Source organism: Amblyomma mixtum, chromosome 9, assembly GCF_055824585.1.
Source record: "Amblyomma mixtum isolate Tamu chromosome 9, ASM5582458v1, whole genome shotgun sequence".
Taxonomy (NCBI): Eukaryota; Metazoa; Arthropoda; class Arachnida; order Ixodida; family Ixodidae; genus Amblyomma; species Amblyomma mixtum.
The window spans coordinates 93,668,549-93,691,415 of record NC_143020.1 but is presented as its reverse complement, the minus strand read 5'-3'; the positions used below and the strand labels follow the sequence as shown (position 1 = coordinate 93,691,415).

The window sequence follows — 22,867 nt, the reverse complement described above, 5'->3', positions numbered from 1 at the left end:
GTAAGAAGGTAAATGTGAAGACACATAAAGCCGTAATATCATCACTGTGAAAGCGTAACTGCTATACCGTCCCCGAAAAGTGATATCTCTTGATGTGAAGCGTCCAGCCCAAGCAAGGAGCATCCACCCTGCATCTACACCCTGCAGAAGCACTACCCTCCAGCCACCTCCTAGCTAGCTGCTGTGCACCCACCTAGCACTACCTTAGACACACCTTCACTTTCCAGGAAAACTCTGTCGTGTGTGCGAAGCCTTGCCTTATAGTAAAATTTTTCGCAAGAGCGAAAGCATCAAATTAATCATCGAGGATAAGTCCAACTGCTTTCTGAGGGTTGTCGTATCGGATGTGTGATCCTCTCGTAATTATTTTCTGGTCATTTTGGCATAAGAAAGACTCAGATAAAAAATAGAACCATTTCGTTCTTCTATTAGAGGTACCGGCCACCGCGAAAAAAAAATATCAGGACAGCAACGCCGGATGCTTATGAGAAAACGCCCAAATAAAGTTGCTGCTAGCTAGCTAGCTGGTAGGTTGTGCCTTTCAGAGGCATTGCCATATCGATGACATAGTGTGGCACCAAGCCTGGGGCTCATGCCGGCTCCGGCTGCAGCCGTTCTTGACGAAAAGCTAACCATACATGTCATTTCACTTTACCAGACCGGGAGTCGCTACATTTCCTCAAAAACAAAAAGAAAAGTTATGCCGGGCTTTGCGTAGAATAATGCTTGAAGAAATAAAATGTCTCCAATAACTTTTTTCGAAAAAGGCCTCTCTTTAAAACATTTTAATGTCATGTGTCTTGGCATAGCCTCATGCGAGTCTGCACTATGTGAAAGTAAATAGATGAACAAACTTCTGTAGGGAACTATTCCTGGGCTCAAATAGAGCACTACCAGTCAAGGCTCCCTGGCTTCCTTAGACGTACGGATAACCGCTGTGCAGCGCGGACAGCCTGGTTTCTTGCAGGTATTCGAGAGAAACGATACAAAATGTCAACCACAAGCCGAAGAATCAGCTGCTTTGAAGTGGAGACAAATGTACCGATCGAATGAGAGTCTAGCCTTCCTGTCCTACCTACATAAACTGAGGGTGCTGGCGAAAACCACAAAAAAAAACCGCTGTTTTTTTTTTCTTTTCACTTGGAGTAGCAAGAGAATAGCCGCAGCGCAAGATCACTGCAATGTGATCGGAAATGTGAAGCACGAAGTTGAAACCGCTACTATTCCATCTGCAGAACCTGTTGTTCATATCTTTTAACTATCGAGTTCCACGTAGAAGATTTATCCAATTGCGATTAAGTGATTTCCACCTATACAAAAATGTGTAATTCTGCTGAAAGCACTCCGCTGAAAACCGCTCACCGCTGGATTAATAAACCGGGATTAATCTCCATCTTGACATGAGGTGCAGCTATATTCCAGTAGAAAAGCGTTCCAGCTGGACACCTTTTTCCGGTTAATAGTCCATTGAATCAGAAAATGTTTTTCGTCTCGGTACATACGTATAAGAAATGAGCAACCTCCTGCAGTTAAGAAACAACTATTTTCTTGGCCTGCGAATTTATTGCCCTACAACCTTTTTCCCACAAACCACACAAACCGCGCTAGAGCTTTCCTTTGTGTGTGTGTGATTCGCAAGTGCCTTCAGGACATAGAGCTCTTCTACATTTTTGATCACTGTATACACGGTCTATCGGCACTCGTAACACGTTTCTATCAGTGCTCTAAAGCACCATAAATGTTCGTTCGTCCTCACTTCTCATTAATGTAAGTATTATATGTACCTAGGCTATCTTGTTTTGATACGAGTAGTTGTGACATATGTGATAGACATGAAATACTATGCGGATACTTACCATAGTTATACCCTGCGAGGACTGACAGTATCAGGAAGGTATTGAAAAGAGCGAGTCTTTTCATCTTTCAGCGGCTCTGACCTTCGAAAGACTCACCAGTATTTGCTTACGGCTCCTCAGATTTATTCTACAGCAGGAAAGGATATTTTGATACGATGTTCATCAAACTTGTCATGCACATGTCAGACGTGTTCTTCACAATGCGCCGTAGCGAAGCAGTGGTAGCGCAGGTCCTCAAGTAGTTGGCTGCCATTTTCATACACGACGCAAAGAAGGAGTAAACAATGCCTGAAAATGTCCAGGCATTGTCTTCCCATCTCCTTTCGGAGCGGAAAGCCGAGTCGTCAGTGTTTTTGAAGCAGCGTATTTTTTAAAGCTACTCTTGTTCTCCAGCCTGGAGTACTAAGGTTGTATATTCCATTTCTGTACTGTGCGTGTTTTTTTTTTCACCAGTGATCGTACGAAGGTCTGCCTCCAGAAGGCATGCATTAAATCTACATCAGTCCGTAGTTTTTCTCCGGCGCACCTTCATAATAGCTGATCGACAAAGACGAGCCGCATATTGTTTTGCTTGTGCAGGAATGTTCTGGAATATTTAATAAACAAACTGATTTCTTTCTTCACAAACGCTTTCTTCATTAACCTTTCCGGATGCAGTCAGAAACATAAAGTTATTCTCGATTCTACAACTATTTACACTGCTTTTATCATTTATTTGCCTATAACAAAAAGTAAAGTACAGAAGCAAGTCACACGTCATTTAAACTGCTGGAAGGATACGGGAACATTCTTCATGGTATGTTTTCTTGCTTATGTGTGAGAAATTAGAAAAATAAATATAATAATTATAACGTACAGTGGTAATATTATAATCATGCAGTACAGTAGTGTGATTCGAACTCACGGACACGGTACGTCACGTACGGTTTTCTACCAACTACGCTACGACGGTGGCTTCTACTTGCGAGCCTACCAGCGTTGCATATAACATAAGCTGGAGCGCATTCACCAGCCCCACCCTCGTACAGCGCAGAGGGCTTATAACGTTCTGTAATACCACAAGTGCCACCGCATCTCTGGAAGAACCCTCTAATCATACTTAAGGCATCCATGTACAGATTCCTAGGGAAAAAAAATCGAAAATTGGAATATTGTCAGACACTGTTGTGGAAATATTCAAGGCAATAATCCATTAATCTGGCATGTAGAAAAATCGTTCTTCTAAAACGTTTCCATCGATCACATCGAACATTTTATACTGCCGTATAAAACCAGTGGGGAACGCTTTTGACGATAGCGAAAAAGTGAATAGAAAAAAAAAATGCAAGACCGCCATCGGGGGATCTGCGGATACGTTGATTGTTTTAGTGAAATCTTAAATTACGTGAAAAAATTGTGTTCGTGAACGGTTTCCCGCTTAACAATGCTTTTTGTCCAGAATTGCTGGGTATCTACTGCCAGAACTTCGGTCCTCGTTAAGCGACTAATTTACCACAGACGAAAACCGGAAATTAAAAAAAAATAAAAGTACAAACAAATTCTCATCCTGTCCTCACTTTCAGTGACTCTTATCTTCCCTCTTATATGCAGGAGTTGTCAAAAGTTAATGGAAGTCAAAGGTAGCGAAAATTTTCAATTTCATTGTCCTCATTTTGTGCCTCACTGAAGAGATTATGCAGCCAAATACTGACTGTGCGACTTGCACAGGAAACTAATAAGTCTCTACTATCACGCTTCGGCTTGAAAGAAATGAATTTCTGACAAGATCGCCTTCCGTTTACTTTTGACGATGGGTGTACATCGCAACTGGTCCCTCATTAGCTTAGAAGAAAGTCGCGGCTAAAGAAGTCCTGGCCTCTGGTTGCATGAGAGGGTTTTCGCACAGCTGCCGGCCTGTGCGTTCGGTCATGTCTGTCTGGGTACCCGCCCACGCGGGAAACTCTGGAAACAAAGGGGTCGACCGACTAGCCCGAGGACTAACCAACCGGGCGGCCGGCCCCACGGATCCAGACGCTCTTGCCGAGGCTCCCCAGACCTTTGCCGAAATTACCAACCTCTACAGAGAGATGAGACGCCAGTTCCCGCCTCCACACCCCGACTTGAATCGAGCGCAAGCCAGCTTGCTCCGCAGGTTGCAGACGCACTCCATCCTTAGCCATTCTAGACTTTCACTTATCACAGACGGGGAATATGGCCCCGTCTGCCAAAATTGTTACCAGGGAGAAATCGCCACCCAGGCACACATCCTCTGGGGTTGCGCGGGAAATCCGCCCCCTCGAACCTTACTGCCAGCTCCCTCCGAAGAAGGATGGAACCAACTCCTCAAAAGGCCAGACAAGAGCATCCAACTGGCACTCATTTCGTGGGCCCAGGAAGTCGCCCCCACCTGGGGGCCACACCAAGCCCACCTGCCCTAAATCCCTCCAATCTATGGCAATAAAGTTGTTTCTCTCTCTCTCTCTCTCTCACACGCGGCACTTGCAGTGTCAGAGGACGGGAAACGTCCGCCGTTATGATCGGGGGTGACGCTGGTGAACACCCTGAGGGTTAGGCTGGTGAACACCCTGAGGGTTAGGCTAGATTCAACACAAATCCGCTGGAAGGATGCCATTCGGACAGCCACCGACATAGCTCAGTTTACAGAGCCCCGTACGCGACATGACGAGGTCATGCATTCGGATACCATCTGCGGCATATCGTTGCCTTTTCTTCGGCTTTCTTAATTATTATCATCCAAATAAATATGTTGCATTCCTTATATCAAAAGGATAAAACCAGAAAAAAAATTGCGGAGGACACTTAGGACTGCTTACGGGCATTGAATGCGAAACCGTTGAGCCCAGTTGCGAGGTTCATTAAAGATTTTATTTCGTTCTAATGACACGCCTACTCATTTGCATATAGTCGTAAGGAAGCGCATGCACTTAGTTCAAATTTATTTATAAAGAAGCAACGCAGTTTTGAAGCGATAGCTTTGAAGGCCTCGCTGTATCGGCGTCGGCGTTGTGTGCGAAAAAAAATTGGCTGTGGTTTGACCAATGACCATATTGAGTAGAATTGCGGAAGCAACGGCGCGGCAAGCGCGGCGATGGCGGCACCTCTGAGTCACCCGCGCAGCGGAGGAGTCGGCGGCGGCTCCGCGCTGCTCTGACGTCACTCGCTTCTCGCGCATGCGCAGTTGGGGCTCTCCGGGGGCCACGAAATCGCTCACACCTATCGTAGTGTTGCTTTCGCAACAAAATCACGAGCATGACTTTGGCAGGTGGTGCCCAGAGAGCAATCTCGAATGCAGGTGGGCAGTCTAGGTAACTTGACCTTGCGGCGCCTTCACGCATGCATTTTGTCGCAATGTAGCCAAAAGTTGTTGGGCCACAATGACGAGGGTAACCGCGTCTTTAAATTCTAAAAATTGATACGAATATTACTTAGGGTGGGCTACACGCCTCTTAGTAATTAAGGAGGCCAACGGTAATGGTTAAAAAGTTGACTATTCAATACTAGCTAACCATTCTGCTAGTTAGCATCTATTATCTGTATTTTTATGTGCAACACCGCTGAAAATGCTATGAAGAAAAAAGTGCTCTTCTAGCTCAATGCGTCAGTTATTAAAAATGGTGTGAAATCTTAAGTGAAACACCCTGTAGAGTGGCATCATGATGACCCCTTTTGAAAGAAGGCCCCCGGTTTCGAAGTGAAAATGATTTTGTCGCGCCTTGAGTGGTACCTCGAACACTACAATATATACCCCGACGCTATGGCCGGCTTCAGGCGGGGTCGCTCTTCTATTGACAACGTCGTTGATCTCGTATCCACGGTTCAACAACAGAAGCGCTTGAAACGTTTGTCAGCGGCACTCTTTCTGGATGTAAAAGGTGCCTACGACAACGTGACCCATGAGGCCATCCTTGATGCGCTGGAAACTGTGGGCATCGGTGGTCGGATGTTTGCGTGGATAGAGAGCTATCTGTCCAAAAGATCATTTTTTATCCAATGTGAAGATGGCCCGACGCCTGAGCATTACACCTACCGTGGCGTGCCCCAGGGCGGTGTCCTTAGCCCTACATTGTTTAATCTGACTCTCATCGCCCTCCCTGAGAATCTCCCCAACACCGTCCAGATGTGTATGTACGCCGATGACATCTGCATTTGGGCCTCCTCTGTGACGCGTCCCCAGGTGCGTGCAAGACTTCAGCGGGCAGCATCGATCACTTCTTCCTATCTCCAGAAGCAAGGTCTCAGCGTTTCACCAGAAAAGTGCGCGCTAGTGGCATTTACACGTAAATGTATGACTCCATATCCGGTACGCATCGACGGTCAAGTCATTTCTTACAGCAAAACTCATCGTTTCCTAGGGATCCTGATCGACCGCAATTTATCATGGAGTCCGCATTGCACTCTACTGAAAAAAAAGCTAACATCTATCGCTCATTTACTGCGATTTCTAGGTGGAAAATCTTGGGGCTCGTCGGTCCAGTCAATGCTGGAGTTGTACAGAGCTCTATTTGTCGGATGCTTGCGGTACAGTACACCTGTACTCTCAAACACGTGCAAAACTAACATGCGTGCCCTCCAGTCAGTGCAGGGTCAGGCCCTTCGCACATGCCTAGGTCTACCTCGGAGCGCATCAACAATGGGTAGCATTGCACTCGCCAAAGACCACCCGATCTCTACTTATATTGTCCTAGACTGCTTGCGAATGCACATACGTCATATCTCAAGGATTCCACAGCATCACCTTGCGCCTCTGCCACTGCAGAGACCACATTCTGCATTTGCAAAGGTGATAACGACGCAACAGTCGTCGATCCCACAACAGTTCACCCCGGCAGCACTACCTCCCTCTCCTCTGTGGTGTATGCGGCTCCCATGTGTGCGCCTTGCTATTCCGGGGATAGCGAAGAAGTCAAATTTATCGACGCCAGCCATTAAGCAACTGACACTGTCTATGCTCCACTTCGAATATTCGGACCGCACTCACGTCTATACGGATGGATCAGTAACCTCTACTAGTTCTGCTTGCGCTGTGGTCGTTCCTGCGCGACAGACTCAAATTCACCAACTAATTTCGCATCGGACTACCTCTACTGGAGCAGAGTTGGCTGCGCTTCTTGCGGCAGTACAGTATATCTCACAACAATCGCCTCAAAAATGGGCTGTTTTCTGTGATTCAAAAGCTGCCCTACAATGTCTTCAATCTGCCTTGAGACATAGCGACCATGAGCAACTTACAGCGGAGATACGATATCTGCACCACCAGGCAATCGAACAAGATCATGAAATCATCTTCCAGTGGGTACCAGGCCATAGCGGCATTGTTGGTAACGCCTTAGCTGATGATGCTGCTCGATCGGCTCACGATACAACCAACACTGTCCGCATACCACTGACAAGAGCTGACGCAGCAAGGCACCTTCAACTGCTCGCCCGAAACCTGACTGTAACGTCGTGGTCTGCCCCTGGAGGTTGGTCACCCCGCTCGCATCACTTCAACCTCTTGCTCCAACATCACATACCATTCGGCCTCCCCCGCGGTGATACTACGCTGTTGTGCCGCCTGTGGCTGGGAGTGGCGTTCACAAACGCCTATTCCCATCTGATCACAATGGCTGACTCTCCTGCGTGTGACCAGTGCGGTTGTGACGAAACGATCAGCCACCTCCTCTGTGACTGCCCTCGTTTTGAGCGAGAGCGCGGTGTCCTAAGTGTTTCTCTGCTCCGCTTGGACTCGCGTCCTTTAACAGAGTCTAACGTTCTGGGGCCTTGGACTCAACCTTCCAGACAACGGAAAGCGGTGAAAGCGCTCCTGAATTTCCTAAGGGACTCGGGGTTGCATTCCCGCCTATAATCTAAGTTTTCTGTGCGCGCCCTCTGTCCCTGTGACATAGTGGTCGATGGACACTTGACAGACTCATTTCTTTGCCGCTCTTTTTCCTTTTTTCCCCTTTGTTCCCCTCCCCAAGTGTAGGGTAGCCAACTGGGCATCGCCTGGTTAACCTCCCTGCCTTTCCGTCCTTTTCTCTCTCTCTCTCTTGCGGTTCTTTTGTGTTTTGGTGCCCCCACTGGCTATAAATGGAGCATCGGTCTTTCGCTTCGTCTTATCTCGCCTTTAACAAAGGGTATGGGCGAGAAATTTGCCCTGTCTTTGATTTTGCATGATGACTGGACACTTCGTTGCCTAAGCAGAGACATCGCTTTGTTGACAGAATTGATTCACTTTGTAAAACAAAATTCGTCACTGCGACTACAGTCTTTAATGTGTCTGCATTTGCACATGTTAGACGAAAAGGGATATACAAATTCACGTGCTTAGTATGCGCTCCATGGTATCAAGTAAACTCTTTTGCTTGAAAAACATCGTAAGTCGCAAGTACAAGAAAGCATCACTTTGGCGTTTCGGCAGGTTCTTCCCCTATATTCAGCTGTATAACAGTACAGAAAGCTCCTGCTCATCTTCCACCACTTCTGTATATGTACGCTTCAAATATGTAAATTGGAAACGATACGCATGAATAGACCTAAAGTCTGCCAAGCAGAGATTGTAGTGTCTGAAGTCAACAAAAAAATCGATAATATGCGTACATTTGCTTCGTTTTATATCGTAGTCATGTGAATCACCTCCTCCAACACAAACTAATTCTTCAAGAAAGGTGCTCACTCTACTTATATATATATTTCACTTTAACCAAGACGGAGAGAGAGGAGTAACACGAATCATGTGTAAGCGTTGCCTACGAACGAAACTGAATATTTCACTCTTTGCTTCTTGTAAACCTGCAATTGGCAACTAGCATGATTCATGTGTTTAGGCGCTTATAATCTGGAGTTTTACATATCCATCAAATGGATATGCTTCAATGTCGTGCCACAACTGAAAAAGTAAAGCTTTGCAATTGCAATGGGCGAGTGACTCAGTAAAGCTTATCTCCGTTTCAGCCGGTGTTATTTTGCGATGTGACTAGCCAAGTTGAGATAAACAAACACTGGATAATAGTTTCATCAACTTTATTTTCAAACATTATAGATCCCCACTGGAACGCGCAATATTGGTGGTTACGTAAATATTTTGCAGGCTCCGGAAGGCATCCACAGCATCGGGCCAATCGCAATTGGCTGTTTTCAGTACTGCACATTGAACGCTGCGGGAGAGAATGAGCACAGAGAACAAATTTTGAGGGGAATTTGACGCGCATCTGTATAAATGTAATTTAGTCACATTCCTGCTATTTTCTCCGAGTAATTGGGTCATTTTTACTGCAATCATGTCGCAGCAGGGAGCCAACTGGCCTTCTGCTGGAACGAGGTGTCACTACCTCTGCGTTAGGAGGGACATGCTGGAGAACAAATGCTGGAGAATCGTAGACAGCGATCAGGTAGGAAATGCATTGTGCTAGTACAGTCGTGTAAGATCTGGTAATCAGGTAGCGGAGCTGCAGAGAAAGGTGGCCGTATGAATCTTGCAACTCCAGAACTTAAGCTGGCATTCATCGTACTAGCGGTAGAAAATATGTGCATGAAGTTAAGACAAAATATGGAGCATAGTTCGAAGCTCAGTTCGATCTCTAGTAACATTAGCAAAGAGGATAGGAAGTGACAAATTTTGTGTTCACCAATCCCTCAAGCGTTTCCTTCTTGAAGCCATTGTTTTGACTTCCGCTAATTCCATTCTAGAGCCCATTTGAAAAAGGTTCATATTCTGCGCTGGGCTGATTGAATACCTCGAGGCAAATATTACGCGCAGGTTTTCACATCTGCATAAAATCAGACTCAAGTGCAAGGTACTTCTAAATCCAAAGCGAAATCTCTTATCAAACTCCTCGTTTACGCGCGCTGAAGGGACAGAAAAATTTTAAGGACATAACCTTGCCGCTTTAGTTGGCAATCACAGCATTTTTCAACGCACTCCTCTCTTCAATGGCACAGAGTTTGATGACATGTAAAAAATAACGAATAAATAAATAAGTGTAGAAACACATGGTTTCGTACCTGGCATGGAGTTCAGCTCTTCTTACACCGTTCGCGTTCTGCTAACCGCAACTGGGTCGCGTGCGGCAGGTCGCACATCCTCCTCCTCGACGCACAGTCAGGCCTCCCCCTATTCTTCTACCTACGCAATATGTGCACCAGCTCAATGTTACAATACGTAAACCAAGAATGTAACGTGTTCATATCGCATCGATACGCAGGCATTTCCTCGAAGCTCGGGTCTTGAAACGATAAAGATCAATTATTTGTGTACTTATTCACGACAAGCACCGAACATCTCTATTTAGGGGGCCTGTATTAATATACAGAACGGCATATCAACACGGTGCTTCGTCTCCTCACTTCTTGGCTTTTACTTATCGTTCACTTCAAGGATCACAATACATCTTTCTGGCCCAAGGGCATCTCTGGTCAAAGTGGTTCATGGCAGAAGGGAAATTGGTCTACACAATGCGAGGTCAAAAATCCATTTCTAAAGCATTTCACTCCAGAGAAGCAGAGCACCAGGCCAGAGGAAGTCTTGTGCCCATTGTATCACCGATGCTTACCCGGCGTTGTTAGGGATCGAACCCCACACCTCACGCATGAGAGGTGGATGCTCAGACCACAAGGCCACCACTGCGGGGACGTTCGTTTTGCCTTATGAAAAAAAAACTGATATTAAGTCTTATTGTCCTCGCGTTCATGAACACAGTCTAAGATGTATATTTAGGTGAGGGTTGTCGAATGTCTTGATCATTATGCGCAATGTTATCATCATCATCGGCTCCATCAGTATCTTATAGCTACCTTATTCTTCTGTGCCGATTTTAAGCTGATAAAAAAATATCTGCTTTGTTGCAAACAGGCCCATTCAGAACTTGCTATGCTTAGACCACCTGTGTTATTGTCCGTGCATGGTCTCAGTGCACTACTTATCTCCCTTCGCCCATCACTGCAGCGAATAAAATGCGAGGTTCCGGCTACAATTCCAGCGACGGCTACTCACCGCCTCCAAGCGCTCCCGCCACGTTTCCTACGGCCCCGAGAGTGTTCATGGCTGCGCTGATCCCACTCAAAGCAAGCTGGGCCCTCTCTCTTGCCTGCCCTATCGTGTCCAGAAAGAACAAGAAAACATGTTTATCGACCAATTTCTGTGGCCTGCTCTGGTTAAGCCACCTAACCTGCTCAACCAAAGCGGCCGTAGAGCGACCTACATGCGCCTGATATGTTTGTTTAAAGGGCTCCTTGATATCACCTGCTCTAGTGACGTTGCACTAGTTGAACTTCGGAAGCCTAAAGCTTCGCTTTTGCTGGAGGCCCTGCTTGCAATGGCTGTTGGCTCCGTTGTGTGTAACCAGCTCTTCAACCCAAATTTCTTCAGTGCTCTAAGCGGCCGCCGACGTCAATTTTGCGTGCTAAATTTCTACCCATTAGTGCACACCAAACGCTCCACGTTCCTTGGAAACGTCAGCCAGCAGTTTAATATTAATTTCAGATTTTAATGTGGTGATATTAGAAATCCCATCACGGAAAAACGACGGCGCTGTGGCCTGTCATAAAATTCTCTGACTGATCGAGCCAGCGTTGAGGTCTGTCGTAAAACGCTCTTATTTTTACACATAGTTATGACGTCATCATGTGCCCTCAGGGGTCTCCTCTCACATCGTCCACCTCTAGCCCCGCCGCCACTCTCTCCCCCTCCTCCACTGTCCACCCGGAAAGATCACGGCGTTGTGGTCTGTCCTAAAACGGGCTAATTGGGCGAGCCAGCATTGTGCTCTCTCATAAATTTCTCTGAGTGGTTGAGACCATTATGACGTCACCATGTCAGGTGCCGTACAACCTGCCACCCTTCTCTTCCCTCCGCCTTCTCTATGCACCTGCGTCGGCCTCATCACGAGAAAAACCGGCGTTGTGGACTGTGACAGAATTGGCTGATTTGAAAGCCACCACATTCCCCGCGCATAATTTAATTAAGTGTCCCCTTAATTTGTTTTCTGTCGCTGACCCCTTACCACTAAATCGGTTGTATTTCGTCATCTGACAAAGGCAGCATCGTTGAACTAATCCTACGCGTTAAGGTATGACTCGCACAAACACATCGCATATAAAAAAATCGAGCGAATGATTAATCTCAGTTTCCTTGCAAAGGGAAGTTTTTCCGGAAGCTAGTTCACTTGAAATGACCTCAAAAGCCTGCGCAAGACCGATGCCAGCGTGCACGGATCCAGAGGTGTTTCCGTCCAAAAAAATTGCAGTGGCTTAGCTGAGCTATGCTAGTATGTGCGTAGCGAAAGCAGTTTTGTCTAGCGACCCGCCGTCGCTGTCGTTCAGCAGCTTGGCGGCGTCTCTTCGCTAGACGTTTCTCGCCACATTCCCCTCATTTATACACCGTGACCTTCCTCCTCCCCTTGCCGCGCATGCGCAGTAGAGCACGGCGCGCCAGCTGCGTGTCGCGCATGCGCAGTCTCTCTCTCGGTCGCAGGCGAGCGCCGTCGGCGCGCGGCGCCGGCAGTTGTGACGTCACTCGGCGGTTCCTCTTGGTCGGAGGCGAGCGAGGCGGCGCACCAGCTGCGCGGCTGTGACGTCACTCGGCTCCTCGCGCATGCGCACAAGTGGCGCCGAAAGCCCACGGCCAAGCGGCGAGACTGAGGGTAATGTAGCTCTCGCTACAAAAAGCGCCACTTTAATACTGCCCAAAACTGCAGAGTTGTTATGATTACGAGAGTTACGACTAATATTACTGGCTATTGTGTTTCTGGTTTTTGAAAGTTTGAAAAGCACGAAGCAAGATTTTCCGAAAGCTTTCATGGAACTTCTCACGCGGCCATGACAACCTAAAGCCAATGCAAGTAAGGTCATTTCATAGGACTGGCCTGTTTTGCATCGAATGAGTAAACAGTAACGTAGAACTTACGTCTGCGTTCCTCCCTGTCCAATCGAGTTCTTCGCCCTCCGATTCTACGGCGTCTACCGGTCCTCCTTCCTGAATAATGGAACAAAAAGAATCTTTGTTCAACTAGTCCGCTTTGAAATGCAAACAAGAACCCTTTGTCTTTTCGCTTGCGTCAAAATAGCCTCGAAAATAAGTGTATTTCTTTACAGAGGAAAGGAAGCAGTGATGGAGCCCACGGTAGTACGCTCCCATTAGTACGAAGGCTGACAATACAAATCTGCCTTCAGTATGACCGAAGATTGCCACCGAAACAGCCTGTGTGGCTATGATGCAAAGCGAACTTGGCTCGAGTTTTTTGCAAAGCGCAAGGAATAACGTAACAAAAGAGGAACTTGAAGTCAAATTAATGCAGCACATGGGATTAAAGAATCGATATTAAAAAATTTCTCCACGCGTTGTCCTGTAATCGGATGAAAGAAAAATTTTGCAGTCCACACAGGCGCACACACAATAAGAAACATGTGAGCGGCGACCGAAGCCGCGAACACCATGGAGCTAGAGTTAAACTGGACTTCAAAGAAAAAATTTCGCATTCACCATGCACTGTGACGTAATATTATGCGAATAATATAGTGTGCAAAACTTCGTCAGTGCCAGCCCGAATTGCCATGAGCCCCTTAAAAAAGAGTGCTTATATCTTTCAAATTCGCAGATGTAGTTTCCCCATAAATTTACGTCATTTCAAGCACTGGCCGTTTCTAAATCATGTGCACTTCGTTTATGATCAAAAATCGATCACTTTTCTCGGTAATGCAGTTTTTGAGTGCAGCTCCTACGGTACTTGAACTGAAGTGCATCACGTCGGAACACGGAGTGCAGAGCACGGCCGAACCGAGGCAACTCTGGGTTTCGGTTTCGGCACCGCGCACAGCGATCCGCCGCCACTGAGCCTCGTCTCGAGAGAACGGACGGGGTCACGAGCTACCCTGGCGCCATCTCTTAGCGTGTCGCCCCTGCCAATGACATCTTCAAGCTGCCGCCGTACCCACCTCCTCCGTTTTCCTTCTTGCGTTCTATTCGCTGTCACCGCGCTTTCTTATTCTGCTGCGCGCGTTCGCTTTGGCGGTTACGCCGAGGCCGATGCCGAGTGACGCCACACAAGGCACGAACGGGCGCTTAAGAGCATGCGCTGTAAAAAAACTCCTGTTGGTTGAGCTGAGAAGAATATTGCAGTTTCTCTAGTGCGCTACATGTCTACTTCACTTTGGAGCTTCTTAGCACCTAGAAATTTATCTATAGAGAGCAGCCTTCACTCTCGGACACACTCCTGAAATGTACATAGGGTGGCTAACACCGTGCAAGCATCCCTATAACCAGGAGTTGTTGTTGTTAGCCTTCGAAAAGAGGGCACATATCCACACTGGGGGATCGGTCAAGAATCGAGAGGCAGAGGTTGCTATTCATCTCTGCATACTGTATGACGCTCGTCAGAAGTATAAATACCTTTCTTCTTTTACTTGATGCCCTCTCGATCAAACTGCTGAGAAGTATTCGTAAAAGCGATTCTTCTGCTGATTTGTTATAGTTGTCAATCATATATTTCAAAGATGGGCATGACAATTTAGTACACGGATTGCTATGAGATAAGGACTGTTGTAAAGTAAGAAAGTAGTAAAGTTTGTTCGGGATACAAACCACCACCTCGGCCTTCTTCCTCCGATTCATCGCTACCTCCTCCTCTTCCGCCGCCACCGCCTCGGCCTCGTGCAGTGATGCTGATTCCTCCACCCCCAAGTCCTCCACCACCACGTCCACTGATTCCACCACCTGCAGAGCCAGACACATAATCACCTACCGTGGCAGTTTCGTGATCATGGCTATGTTGCTAAGCCTAAGGATGCGGGATTCGAATCTAGGACGCGTTGGCTACGTTTTGGCGGAGCGAAACGCAAAACACGCCTGTGTGCTGAGCATTGCCAGCACGCGTTAAAAAATCAGATGTGATCTAAATTAGCTGGAGCAGTCCGCTCTCCTTCTTTTATACCCCATATGTGGCTTTGGAGCATGAAGTCCCACGTACTAAGTGGTCATCCAGAGACGGTTGGTGCATGCGGATCTTATACACCCGTATTTAAATGCGGCCTCAAGAATAGATTCATCATTCTGGACAGTTCAAAGCTATGAACGCGCTGAGCTCTGCAAAGCCCAGGCCGGCAGTTTGTACGTCACATCTTTATTACATTGGTTTACGTTACTGGAATTCGCGATGTATGCTGCCAAAAGCTTAAAGAAAGTCGAATATTGAGCAAGAAGATTGATCAGTGGTAACAGCAATTAGATTACAATCAGTTGCGAAGTAAACGCCGTTAAGAAGTACGAATTTTTCGAGTGGGATGCGGTGATTCCCAAATCCTTAGAAAACTCCTCCGCTTCGCCAGTTTTCTCGAAAATTAAAAACAGGTAACACGTCTGGCCACTAGTTGCGGCGGCAAACGAATCGGTTTGTTCTTGTTGTTCTTTAGCTTGGAAAAACTCGAATAAACGCGAGACAGCGAAATTTTAGGAAATGTTCATAAAATGCCGCTCCACTGATTCAGAGAGAGAGTTTCAGCTCCTACAGAAAGCAGAACACTGCATCATCTGCTCCTCCTCTCTGTGACTGTCACCGCTCCTTTAACTTTCCCTGTAAAAGACAAAAACTTTGAGATAACTGCGCCAACCTGCACTGGAGCAATGCGAAAGCCAAATGTCCACGTACTATATCGACATCCACGGCTGTTCTGACGTCCATGTACTATATCGACGCTCGTGGCTATTTTGACGTCTAATTGTATTTTTTCGCGTTTTCTCGCGTTTAGCTAATTAATTAAGTACACCTGATCAAGCAAATTTTTGCGACGGCAACATTTATCACACAATACCTGTCACAATCACACTTTCACACATTTATCTAAGAGAACAATGTAATCTAGCGGAGAAATTTGCGGACACTTTTTGGCGACGCGACTCAGCCATATAATGATCTCGCATTAAAAACAAAAAGCGATGAAAGATTTTGAAGCCTTTTAAATCGCCCATCAACCAGTCCGATTTAGCGAACAAGGGTAGAGAAAGATAGAGGACCGTCACGACATACATATAAAAGAAACCTGCATTTTTTGAAATCTAGAAATCCAGTTCAGTTCAGTTCAGTTCAGTGCATTTATTTCAGTCATGTACAATGGCTGAGGAGAAAGGAAAAAAAGCCGCGCACGCGGCTTGACAAAGCTCCCATCTCCCGTAGCGGCTTGGCACGGCGATGACAGACAGCAGTAAAACAATAACAAGAGAATGCATGAAATAACAAATATGTACAATATCTTCATAGCAGATCACCAGAATAGTCTCGGTACTGTTACACACACGCAAATGATAGTTTAATCACAGCACATGGACACTTTGTTTATTTTACAGTTGGATATGATTCATTATTTTGTAAGAACATATTTCTGACAGCGTTATATGAAACGGAAAGAATGGATTGATTAGTGAAAGCGTTACTATTAAGGAAAGATGGCAACACATACCTGAGAGTTTGAAAACATAGGGGAATGCTCTTTCTTCGGTGTTCATCAAGGGTAAATTATTAATGTAATAATACTTTCGTGAAATATAATTGATGAGAAGGTATATTAAGAAACAGCCACATACGACCGGTGGATTCCTAACCCGACAACCTCCACGCATACCGTACGGTGCCCTACGAACTCAGCTATAGAGTCGGCTGTCAAACCTTCTACGTTACAGTGCAACGTTGCGTGTAGCCTAACGTTTCTAGTGTTCTCCAGAGCTACCCTTGACGCCACTGGCGGACGTGGGACGCTCTGTAGTGGCCCAAGTGCCAATAGCAACGTGACCGAACGATGATGGCAACAGCCGTACGAGAACCCTCAGATGCTATTTTTTACACCAGGGCTGTCGAGACCAAGGCCTTCTTTAGGTTATTGAGCAAAAACCAGGTAGGGAAAATAAAGGACGACATTACAGAACGTTCCACGCCCGCGGGTAAACTTACTTTGTTGCCGCACGCAATACCTTACCGCCAATGAACAAAAGCGCTCTACAACATCTGCAACAAGACCTCGGCATCCATACTGAATGTTCTACTTTTTAGTAGAACGCTTCTTAGTGCATAAGGGACCATTTAAAGCAAGTGAAAAGTAAAGTGAGTCTTTTGCTTTCCGTGTCGAGTTGAATAAATCAGCTCTGAGTAGAACCGAATTTTCAGCGCTTAGTAATATTTGCTGTCACGACTGCTCCTGTGTTTTAGGTTCATTAAATAAAACAGATTAAGTAGGCCGCTCCAGAGTAACGGAGTTTTAAGGTAATAAACCCCGGAGTACTTCTTGCAATATTAGCAAGCATCACGGCGTCAATCAATCGCTAATGAATACATAGTTACCGGACCTATAAAAAGGAAACCACTGCTTGAGTCATGGCTTTAGCCGTGTTTGCAATGTTTAGCACATTTTGCTTTGGTTTCCTAATCCTCTATGTCTCTAATGCTTCAGTAATTTGCTTTCCAATAAAACGCCATACGAAACAGATCATCTGTTGAAATAAGCAGCACTGTGTTGGTACCATTTTGATTCTATGAAACTTAAGTTCTTATCTAAAGCTGAAATTCTGGCACTAGTAGCGTAGATACCAGTACGTAAGGCAGTCCTCTGGTACACAAGGCACCTTAGTAAGCCGTTACTTTTGCAGTTGGATGGCTCACACGTATTTTGGACGCTTTTCTACAAAAAGGCGCCAATAAGAAATTAAAGAAAACAATAGTTTTATCCTGCCCTATCTTCGTGTGCTCTATGATTTAGCAGACTTTTCTCCGCTGCACTTGCGGCAGCGAGAAACACCTTTTCAGCTTGTTTTGCGCTGAAACGCAAGTTGTTACAGCTCTTCTTCTCAGTATATGAGAAGTCTCATTGCCCACTATGCACCGATACAAACCGCCACTCGTCAAGCTGCCTCCTAGGCTGCCGAGCAAACCGCCGCCTCCGCCGCCACCGGTACCGCTACTGCCTAGCAGACCGCCACCGCCGCCGCTGAGCAGACCACCACCGACGCCGCCGAGCAGACCGCCACCGCCACCGCCACCTCCGAGAAAGCTGCTCACGGCGCCGCCGCCACTGCCTAGCAAACCGCCTCCGCCGTCGCCACCGCCGAGCAAGCCGCCTTTGAGTGCGCTACCTGAAAAGGTGCATACCATATATATCCGTTCTTTCTTTACTTAAGGCAACAAAATTCTAGGCATTCTAGCCATATTATTTGAGTGTTTTGCATGAACTCACTAAATCCAAAATGTACTGTGCGAGGGCATGCGCATTTTCGCGAAAATCACTGCAGTACCAATTATATGGAAGAAGACCTGGGAAGTTGGAGCTAAATCTGCCCAAGGAGCATGCGATCCTCCAGAAGGAAAGAAACTGTACTAGTTTAAACTCCCATATAGGAACTTTTACGAGCGTTAGCTCTTACTCATCACGTTTTGGGATGTCGTGGGGTCTTCTACCACCCTGAGATCACAGCGCCATCTGTGGCAGCAACTACTCATCACGTTTCGAGATTCCGTGGCGTCTGCTACCACCCTGAGATCACAGCGCCATCTTTGGCAGCAACTAGAAAAACGCACATCTCGCATTGAGACTTGTAGCGCTATCTACAATAGCATTGTAGAAACAACGCCCTGACGCATATCAATGATGTCGACACGGTCCGATATAGTGGATAGAGGTGGAACTATGTGAGGATGACATCAGGAGATGAAATGGTGGCATAGCTAACGCTCGTTACTTCAACGCCTTCCAGACGGTGGCGGCCTTTTTTTATTGTGAAAGAACTGCGATTTTCATCATGTTATTTGGTTACTGAGCACATGCGCATAGGATTGCACAAACAGGACTAATTATACTTCTAGAAAAAATTAATTTTCTAATTTGTTGGCAGCGTGTCTAATATATTACAGATAAGGGCTCAGAATTTCGCCCTTAAGCCGCTGTAAGGCATTAAGCACATGAAACAATCATGTACACTAAAATTAAACTCCCCTAATGTTCAACAGGAACTTAACGATCACTTGACAAAATGTATCTAGGGTGCGACGAGAAGGAAGTGGAAATTAATTCATTAAAAGCACTTTTCATGCGTATGCCACGCAAAAAAGATCTATAAATTTTCTTATGCATTATCAACCCAGCGGAATAATCTGAAGTTACGGGGTTTAAATATCTAGAAATTCATTTCAGAAAAAACATTACCTGGTCAGTTCATGCCGAAAACAACTACAGTACGGCCATGCGTAGGCTTTATTCATTACGACTAAATCTTGAACACGCCATCCCGATGATAAAAATAATAGTTTACAAAATGATTTTACTTCTAGTGCTGTCGTATGCAGGTGATATTTGGGAGCCTTACACTCAAGAAAATATATCGAGATATGAGCGGTTGCAAAATTGGTCCGCGAGGTTTATTTCTAACTCAAATACAAGAACTTCAACAGTGGCCGAACGCTGGAAAAAAATTATGAGAGTGAACCAAAAAATGCACCTTAACGCACTTGAACCTTTATTGTTTTTCTACTGGTTTTTGTAAGCTTGATCTAAAAGGATACATCTTATTTCAGAATCCTGCTACCACCAGAAGAAAGAAAACAAATTCATAACACAGACGAATTTTAACTCATTTCTGGTTCTAAGCATAGATGAGCAGGGCACCTTGCGAGCGGGTATCGTAGGGTGCTCTGATATTCAAGTTTTTAAAGAAAGTTATCAAATATGGCAGTTTATCGGAAATTAATTTTTCTTATTTCAAATTTATTGGTCTCTTGGCTTTCAATTCTTCAGTTGTTACCCCAAGCGATTATGTTTGTTTTAATTCAACAAGTAATTTGATTAATCCGATGAGCTATTTAAATCGTTACTTTTGACTCAGGTCAATTATGTTTTAGCATTTTTATGTATTATGCCTGCTCATTCTCAATGGCAAGTTGTGTGCATAGCCGGAAGGTCAATCTCTTTTGTCTGCATCGCTGCTTTCTATTGTTTTATGCAAAAACAACTCCTGTTGTAAACTCGCTGACTGTAAACAAATAAAGAAACTTCGTTGAGGGTATTTGCTGAGCACGACAGTCAATGTGAACTCAAACGGAATATTGTGACTAGGGGGGACTCAGTCCAGCTTTGTCTATCTGTGATTCACTGAGTAAATTTTGTCACGCAGCAGAACGCAGGTGGGAATAAACCTGACATTGCGAAGCCTGCTAGGATAAAAAAGGCCACAGGTGGCACAAAAACAGTGTTAACGGCAAGTATATGAACAAAGACTGTCCCGCAGAGGGCGTAGTCAGGCTGATGGTGATGATGATGACGACGTAAATGGCGACGACAAAACAGAACAACAAAATTAACTTAATAATGGCCTAAGGCTAGAAACAATTGCACTGGCATACTTCCAGCCTGCTGACTCGATCGCAGGTATTCATAAACGTACAAAGGAAAGTCTGTTTCGGCGGTGTAGGACACGTATCTCGTTGCTGAACATGGAATTGCGGATTTATTCTAGATTGCTTTCATATTAGGCCAGCTGTATGTTGAAGCCAACGTTACAAACACATTCCGTTATAAGGACGCCGTCGAAAGTGAAATTTACTTCTCGAAAAGCTCCCTCTGCTTACTCCAGCAGCTCAATAGTAACTGATTTGTTGCTGTTGCAGAGGAATCTGGAGTGCTGAAAACAAGGTGGTGAGCAATAAGTAAAGTGCAAACACAATCAAAACTTCGATAATATCATTTAGTCGCGTTTGTACAGATCATGATGGCAACACGGTGGCTCAGGTGTAAACAGGACCTTCCTCATTTGCCTTTTCCCTAGCATGACGCGTAGAAAAACATCTCGGAACAGCTCAACTATGAAAGGAAGCTTCCTAGCAAAGCTATTATTATCTGCCAAGATGCGGGTATTGATTTAAAAGTATGTCCACCGATTGTATCTGCGAACCAAAGGAATCACGCCGGTTGCGGATATAGTGGTTTTTAGCTAAAGAAAACAAGCTTTCATATCATCTAACGTAAGCTGACTTGAATGCCGCTACGGTATACAACAAAAGAGAAAACAATATGTCCCGCCACGTCAAGGATAGTGCCTGAAGGATCCTGCAGCAATACACTTATCGTAAGTTACCTCTTTGTCAACCAAGCATTCAGATTACCTTTAGTTGAAATCAATGCTTCAGTGAAAACCCACTGCGTTCTTGAATTTAACACTTTTTCTCAGCAATACCGCGTTTTAGCAAACAGTGAACATGTATTTGCGTAGAAGTATACCTGATTACGGTTTGCCTGCTCCTAGTGCGTCGCTGCTATGCTGAAACTACCTAATATCTCTCTTAGTTAGGCGTATTGAAGCTGTTGCACAGAAGGGACGAATTCGCGTTACAGGAAATTAGATAAGGTCGGGTGCGCTGTGGAACGGTTATATTTGAGCCAGAATTTCACGGTAGGGAATAAGAAACACCCTTTCTCTTTTAGGACGACATGCCGAAGCAGTATGACCGCTCGCTAGTTAGTAGTTGTTCTCGGTGTGTCTTTTTCATTCGCATTAAAACTCGTGCTCTAACCAAGACTGTTTTACTTCTCCAAATAAACACCGAATTTTAATTCTCTGTGCAAGCGCCCCCCCCCCAAAATTTCTAAGCAGACTCCATCGCCATACTGCCATAGTGAGGCGCAGTTTGCGCCTCAGCTATTCTAGAATATGAGCTCCTCACATTATACGTATACGGGCTGTTAACGGGAAGCCTGCTGAATTTCACTAACCTTGATTTTCCTCGCATGTCAAGTAATCGCTTAATCATTTTTTTTTTCAAAGAAAACGAAAGAGTTGTTGAAGCAACTCGCAGCTTGACACTTTCGCACCTGTAATTATGAAGCTTTCTTGATATGCGATCAACCAGTTTTTTTTACCTTAGTTACAGCTCTTTCGCTGTTAGGCTCATTTAAATATGCGCTTGCGACACTGACAAGTGGTTTGTGCCAAAGAATCAGATTACCAGGAATAGCTTCTTGCCGCCTGTTTTCAACAAAGGCTCCATTATTTTTGTCTCTGGTTTCTTCATTTGTTAGGGCGGTAGCTAAATAGTGCAGCCTATGAGATATACGTCCCGGACACTTACCACAGCTATATCTTGTGACCACCGAGAGGATCAGGAAGGTATTGGAAAGAGCGAGTGCCCTCATCTTTCCCCGGCTCGGACCTTCCACGGACAGACCTGGACACCCAACTGGCCTTCTCATTTATTCCTAGACAACACGAGTTATTTTTACATAAAATGCATCAAGCTTTTTAAGCTGGTGACAGGCCTATATTCGACAATGCTTCCAACTGGAGTGCTTGTTAGGCAGATGGTGAAGCAGGTTTCAAACTCAACGCAAAAGAGAATAGACAATGCCTCGGGGTTGTCCAAGCTGTTGCCTTTTTTATATCTCTTAGGAGCCAAGTCCCGAGCCATCACTGTTGTTGAAGCAGTCTATTTTTCGGGGCGGGTAGTGACCGCAGATCCGGGTCACGAGAGGGAAGTAGCAAGAAGAGTAAGAATGGGGTGGAGCGCATTTGGCAGGTTCTCTCAGATCATGAATAGCAGTTTACTAATATTCCTCAGCAGGAAAGTATACAACAGCTGTATCTTACACGTACCCACCTTAGGGCAGAAGCGTGGAGGCTAACGAAAAGGCTTCAGCTCAAATTGAGGAAAACGCAGCGAGCTATGGAAACGACCACTCAAATGAACTTCACTATGCGCTCTATCTCTGTGCGGCAAACACTATGAGCACAAAGGGAATTATGTGACTAGGAGAGACTCTGTCCAACTGTATTTATCTGTGATTCATTGATTAAAATATGGCCCGAATCGGAACGAAGATAGGGAATGAACCTGAGGTCACGAAGTTTTCAGGGCTAAGTTGGCCGCGGTTGCCCCAAGACAGTCTTAATGGGAGAGATATAGGAGAGGCCTTCGTCCTGTGCGGGGTGCAACCAGGATGATGATGACGATGTTTTCTTTGGAACTCTTGTGGTACTTGCAGCTTGGATTAGGACGACTGTGCGTTGCATT

The 22,867-nt window shown here is 45.6% G+C and overlaps 1 protein-coding gene across 2 annotated transcripts; it reads right to left on the bottom strand.

The window, feature by feature from the left end:
- Positions 1-8,843: 8,843 nt before the first annotated feature.
- On the bottom strand, positions 8,844-22,021 carry LOC149330171 (uncharacterized). Of its 2 annotated transcripts, none has more exons than XM_089559759.1 (7): positions 21,929-22,021; positions 17,707-17,946; positions 14,413-14,544; positions 12,739-12,807; positions 10,828-10,926; positions 9,840-9,960; positions 8,844-8,992 (listed from the first exon to the last, which is right to left on the bottom strand). In XM_089559759.1, exons 1-6 carry the CDS (start codon positions 21,990-21,992, stop codon positions 9,881-9,883), a joined length of 684 nt encoding a protein of 227 aa, XP_089415885.1. In that variant the 5' UTR covers positions 21,993-22,021; the 3' UTR covers positions 8,844-8,992; positions 9,840-9,880. The 2 variants fall into 2 exon arrangements, with proteins under 2 accessions (XP_089415885.1, XP_089415886.1); XM_089559760.1 differs by having other exon boundaries at positions 14,419-14,544.
- Between the last annotated feature and the right edge of the window lie 846 nt (positions 22,022-22,867).

Bases quoted from the DNA above. Each gene is read 5' to 3' on its own strand.
- LOC149330171 (XM_089559759.1), bottom strand. From the start codon at position 21,992: ATGAGGGCACTCGCTCTTTCCAATACCTTCCTGATCCTCTCGGTGGTC. The intron at 14,545-17,706 runs GTTTGTATCGGT...CTGGCTCTGCAG, and splicing joins AGGCAGCTTGACGAGTGGCG to GTGGTGGAATCAGTGGACGT. The intron at 12,808-14,412 runs GTTTGTATCCCG...TCCATTATTCAG, and splicing joins GGAAGAAGGCCGAGGTGGTG to GAAGGAGGACCGGTAGACGC.